The 5,747-nt window shown below is 41.3% G+C and overlaps 1 protein-coding gene across 2 annotated transcripts in view; it reads left to right on the forward strand.

Annotated features, from left to right (window-relative positions):
* The window catches only part of prkx (protein kinase X-linked), a 13,731-nt gene extending 11,612 nt beyond the window's left edge, over window positions 1-2,119 (forward strand). For both annotated transcript variants that reach the window (XM_034864943.1, XM_034864945.1), the window contains exons 7-8: window positions 997-1,074; window positions 1,790-2,119. In XM_034864943.1, coding sequence (XP_034720834.1) covers window positions 997-1,074; window positions 1,790-1,915 — 204 coding nt within the window. In that variant the 3' untranslated portion in view covers window positions 1,916-2,119. The remainder of the gene's footprint in view (window positions 1-996; window positions 1,075-1,789) is intronic.
* Window positions 2,120-5,747: the final 3,628 nt, after the last annotated feature.

Consider the following 5,747-nt stretch of genomic DNA (forward strand, 5'->3'; position numbering starts at 1 on the left):
CAGCATATCTCCAAATGTGAAAAACAGATAGTTTAGTGGACACTAACTAATGGCTTAATGTCAGATTGACGCTTGTTAGCAGCTGACGTCTCGCTGGACCAATTTCTAAAAATATCGTCCCATGAGTCACTTAGACACTAAAGTAAAACAAAAACTTACCAATATACCAAAGCAGTCTTTAAAACAATAGAGGACCTCAGATTCTTTGGAACTCCTTCTCAAGAAAGGTGAACTTTTTTTGCTTCTGTTGTATATTTATCCCCCAAAAGAGTTAATTTAGACCTTACCAGGACAAAATATGTCCTTATTTATTTGTACATTTCAGCTTGTTTCGTTGTTAATACTGGACCAAACCCGAAGATAGTTTGTCCCATCAGTAGGAAAAGACAATTTTTAAATCACTTTTTTTGTTTAACCGCAATTAATTGCTGATATTAAGCAATGATCCTAAAGTGTATGACTGGTAGTTGTGGATATGGTTTAGATATGCCAAATTGTAAATATAGAAGTGAATATTGGTCGGATATATTTATTAATATTTCAATTGTTATTTGTTGGCACTTGACCTTTTACATGTCATAGCAACAAAAATGACCAGGAGGGATACAGTTAGAAGAAATGTTTAATGAAAATAAAGAGGTGTTTCCTTCGTAGCCTGTGTTTGTGTCAGAACATTATCTGGGTCACATGACAGTAATAGAACCGTAATGTGTATGGATTCATTCAAAACTCTAATCATCTTTTTAAGTTTGATTTAAAGAGACAATTATATAGTTAATTGCAGTCATTTCTGAGACTATTATACAGCAACATTTTGAATTGTTACAGCTCTACGCAGCAGAGACACAAATAGGTTCCAGGCTGAAAACAGACTTACCCTTTAACTGAAAGGTCTTCAGCTCTGTTAGTCCTCCTCACTCTGCCACTAAGTCACAGGACCCAGAAATGGAAAATCTTGGATTTATTAGTGGATTACATATTGATTTTGTGTTTCAGAACGGAGCAGACGATGTAAAGAAGCATCGCTGGTTCAAGACGGTCGAATGGGAGGCCGTTCCTCTGAGGAAACTGAAGGTCTGACTCTCGTCACAGACAATGGTTTACGTCAGAAATCTGAAGACCACGGTCCATGTCGCACTTTCCATTCAAAAATCTGTACTTTTAAGTTGTTTTCAATCTCTGACATTGGTATAAAGGCTTGTTGATACAGTGAGGGTTTACCATCCTATTTTTCTATTTTTATGAATAATTTGGGAAGGACTCGCTTACAAAAAGAGCGTCTTAATGCAGATGATGAAACTAGTCAGGCCTTTACTCTGTCAGACAGCTCATTACTGAAGCAGTTCTATCTTCTCCGTCATCTCACCTCAAAGATCATGCTGCTCCACTGCTGCCTCCACCGCTTCCTGTTATTCTGAGACTTCTGTGTTTTAGAGAAGTCTATAAGTCTAGACGTTATCTCTGCTCTCTTCAAACACACCTGCCTCCTTGGACTAAAACATTTCACCTGGCAGATCACTGCGCTGTAAAACACTAGACACACACACACACACACACACACCAGCTCGGATCAAACCAAACTCCTTTCAAACATTTTAAAAGTTGGTTGCCTGTCGCCTATCAGACAAACTTCATTATACTTATGATGTGTTTCTTGTAGATAAATAGACTGATGGTGCTCCTAGAGAAGGCGGTAAAATTGATGAAATATTGTATTTTAAACAGAATATGAAGTGATGTTTTTAGAACAATGCATACACTAAAAGAGAGAGTGACCTTGTCTCCACAGCCTCCCATAGTTCCCAAAGTGTCCCATGATGGAGACACCTCTAACTTTGACGTCTACCCAGAGGACGACTGGAAGAAAGAACCTCCTGTGCCTCCCAAGGACTTAGAGATCTTCAAGAACTTCTGATCCCAGAGGCCTCCTTATTTATTACAGACTCAGCTGGCCATCCCGGAGAGACGCATCAGATCAACTCCAGATGATTGGTGCTGTGGATCAGACCACCGATGGTTTGCTTCTTCTATTTCATTTATCTGACTTGAAGTCTTTGCTGTTTTCTTTCTGTCTGAGCCTGCTTGTATGCAAACCAAAAGACTGTTACTTTTTACATTTTTTTTTATATTATCATGTTTTATATTTGATCTCTTTTTACAAATGTTCAGACTGGTGCTGTGACTGCCAGCTGGCCAGTGGACATCTAAAACTCACTTACGTCACAGTTTGATGTGCACCATGTCTCCCAGTTAGCGTTCAGTCGAGGCTACATCTATACTACTCCGTTTACATCTTGCACCCACACTACTGTTTTCCTCAGTCCATGCAGTCAAGCTGACAGACTCTGAACTGTTTAATCTTCAACGAGACTGATGGTTCTTCCTAGAGAAGGCAGGGACATTGAGAAATGACAGCTCTTGAAGAAAAGCCCTTTTGGAAACACTGCGGCCCCCATCTTTTGGTTTTGGCACATTAGCATGTTTTTCCCCTAGGTTTACGCCTTGCTCCGCACTACTGCTGTGTTCCCGAAAGACGTTTTGGAAACCTCTGCTTCCTGGTTTGGTCATTAAAAAACCAAAACGTAGCCGTGTAGAAGTAGCCTGCGTGTGCTTCCACACCTGTATTTAAACTCTATTATTGCAACAGCGTTCCCTCCTCATCATCATCGTCATTGTTGTCATGTAAAAGAGCGGGGAAAGGTGCTGGGAACATTTAGCGTGTCGCTCTGTAGAGCTACGTCACACAGTATTCACTTCATCATGCAGAAAGCTTCTTTTGGGGACAATCATTTGAGCCTTTAAAAAAACATGTATTTTGTTCGCAGCCATTAAAATCCAAGTGATCATATGATTTTCTGTGTGCCTCAGCCTTCATTCATACATCTTCCTCTTTAAACCTTAACCAAGCTAACCAGCTAGCGTTAGCTGTTAGCTTTGAGGCAAAGTGTGCTGATGCTGTGTTCTGCCGTACATGTAGATGAGTGGCTCCAGGACCTGGAGGTCAGTTTGTCCTCTGGTAAAACTCCGCTTCACAACGGTTGGAAATCAGAAACTTTCTCTCTTTAGCGTTTAGCAATAAATGTACAAATCAAACTGAATGATTTATGAGCTAAGCATCAACATATAGAAAGTAGAGCTGAAAAGATTAACCAATTAGTAGACTATTTCTAATCGCTTTCTGTCATTCTTTCGTGATGAAACAGGTAACCTGTGTGATGTCAGCTTGTTAATGTGAACATGTTCTAGTTTCTTCCCTCTGGGACAGGAGTTTGAATATACTCAAGTTAAAACAAGACATTTAAGGGCGTCGTCTTGGACTTTGGGAACACTGATCCGCCCTTCAGACCAAACCTCTAGTCGTTCATCCAGAAGATAATCCATTTACAGAAGCCTTTATATAAACTCTTTTTCAAGATACTTGATAACACAGTGCCTACATATCTGTTAACAAACGTGACGATGCTATTTCTCTACGTTTGTTCTTGTCACTATTTGAGGGGGAAATGACCCAAAGTTGAAGTTATTTTTAAACCCCTTAAAGATTCAGGGCTTTGGAGGGAGCTCTGCCCCCCCCGAAGTGTCTGACATCGCTGAAGGTCAGCCGCCGGCCTGTTTTCTTGGGCAAAGCTTTCAGATTCCCGAAATGAAAATCTGACATTTAGGAAGGGTACTCTTAATCCCAGCGAGGTTTCAGCTTTTCATCTAAGAGCTTTGTGTGTGTGTGACCACGTTAAAGGCAACCGTTACCATGGGGACAGACGACGACAAGTTGTAGCAGATCCCTTCTATCCCATATATATCTGCATCCAAGGGTGTAACTTTGGGATCAACATATGGGGGGTAGAGACCTAGGAGGTCCCGGGACACGGGTTAGGGCCAACCAACCCAACTTAAGGTCTGGCTGGATTGAGAAAACACAGAAACTTAGAAAGAAGCAAAAAAAATGTAAAAGGAAGATTGAAAACACAACAATAATAAAAGAAAATGCAATAAAAACCTTGGAAAAAGCCCAGATTTGTTTATTCTATAACTACGAGGCTGATGGGGGGGGGGATCTGCTTCTTTTCCTGATTCCTTGATGCTGAGTATTAAGAAGGAAGTTGGTTTTATTCTGGCTGTCTGAGAGCAGCCTGGTGTTGGCAGGTTTCTATTGGTTAACCCTCTCCCCAGATGTTACTAATCATCTGGAGTCGGTGTTCAGCATGGATCGCAGTAACTTCTTTCATTTCCTCTTTCACACTTTCTGCGGTGTTGTCCTTTCTTGTAACGTTTTTGTAGCTTTTTCTGAAGTTTTAAACATCCGAAAATGGGACTTTAGACTTTAGAAAAATCGCTAAAAATGTAACCAGAAACTGTGTCTCCGTCCCAGGGCGGGACGCTGGTGTCCATCTTTGGTGCGCTGTTGGAGCTTTAGTCCTTTCTCGTAACGTTTGTCATTTCCCCCAAAGTTTATTTAGACTTTTGTCTTTTGGTCGTTCTGTTTAGGTATTTTTGTCACTTTTTTAACAAAGTGAGTCTCTTTTCTCAACGGTTTTTCTTCCAACGTGTCACATTTATTTTTCGGACGTTTGTCGCTTCGGTTGATGTTTTTGTTCTTCTCCAGCGTTACTGGTTCCCAAACATTAGGAGAACCATTTGGAGCCGGAGGTGCTACCAATAGATGTAGTTTTGGTTTCTGATGGTTTCGTAGTTTTTTGTACGTTTTATTTTTTTTAAACATTTAGTGTCTTTTTTTTTTTTTATTGCCTCTCTGTCTGGGGTTAATGTGCTGAACGGGGTTTTGTGGTTACACGCGGAAAGTGATGAGTCATGTTCAATCCTCTGCTAATGAGTCCCGCATGAGCCATTTTGCTGATGACGGCAGAAATTTCCCAGAAGCCTTTGCACAGGATGTGACTGGGACTCCCCTCTAAACAGTTAACTTCATTCAATATTGGATGAGGTGCGAATGTTCCACCAAAACAAGCTCCTTCCTGAGGTTGGTTTAAGAATTGTTAACAACCCAGAAACCACATGCTTAAAATCTTGGATGTTTTTCCAAAAATGTGTAAGCTTTTATCTCCGTTTGGTCGCATTTTCTGTATCTTTTGTCCCTTTTCTGGGAATCTTTTTTCCCATTTGTAGCCATTTGTTGCTGCGTTGCTATGCTCTGAAGCCTGTCCTGTTGCTATTTTAGGGTCATTAGCTCCGCCCGGCCAAACAACAGGGTGCGCTTGTTTTCTGTTGTTGCCTTGTGATGTCGCTCTAATAACAAGGTCATGTGACCAGGGATCCCTGTCATCAGCGGTGGCTGTGAACGCACCACACCCTGCTGGGTGACGTCGACAAAGCTACAAAAATGTTGAAACAATCAACAAAATGTCTTTTTAAAAAGCTGCAGAGCCGAGAAAAAACTAAACTAAAGGTTGAAAAAAGTCAAAAAGAAAAATTCCATATTTTTCTAGTTTCTTCTCTCACATTCAAGCCAGCGATCCTGTGTAGCGTCCAGCGTTCACACCGCCACTCATCACAGATCGGGGTGTGAATGCATTCTCTGTCCAAACCGTTGCCAAGAGCAACAGGGATGAGATCTTTCAGTAATTAACCGCCAAACGTTACAGAATCCACTTTAACAGCTGGTCTCCCATGGAACCCTAAGCCCAAACCAGTTCCCCTGCATAGCTTCCTCATCCTCCAGCTGTTCCACATCTGCCAGACAGGGGACTCATTCACAGCTGATCTGTCCCCCCCCCCCGAGTCTAGAAAGA

The sequence above is a fragment of the Etheostoma cragini genome, chromosome 24 (assembly GCF_013103735.1).
Source record: "Etheostoma cragini isolate CJK2018 chromosome 24, CSU_Ecrag_1.0, whole genome shotgun sequence".
NCBI lineage: Eukaryota > Metazoa > Chordata > Actinopteri > Perciformes > Percidae > Etheostoma > Etheostoma cragini.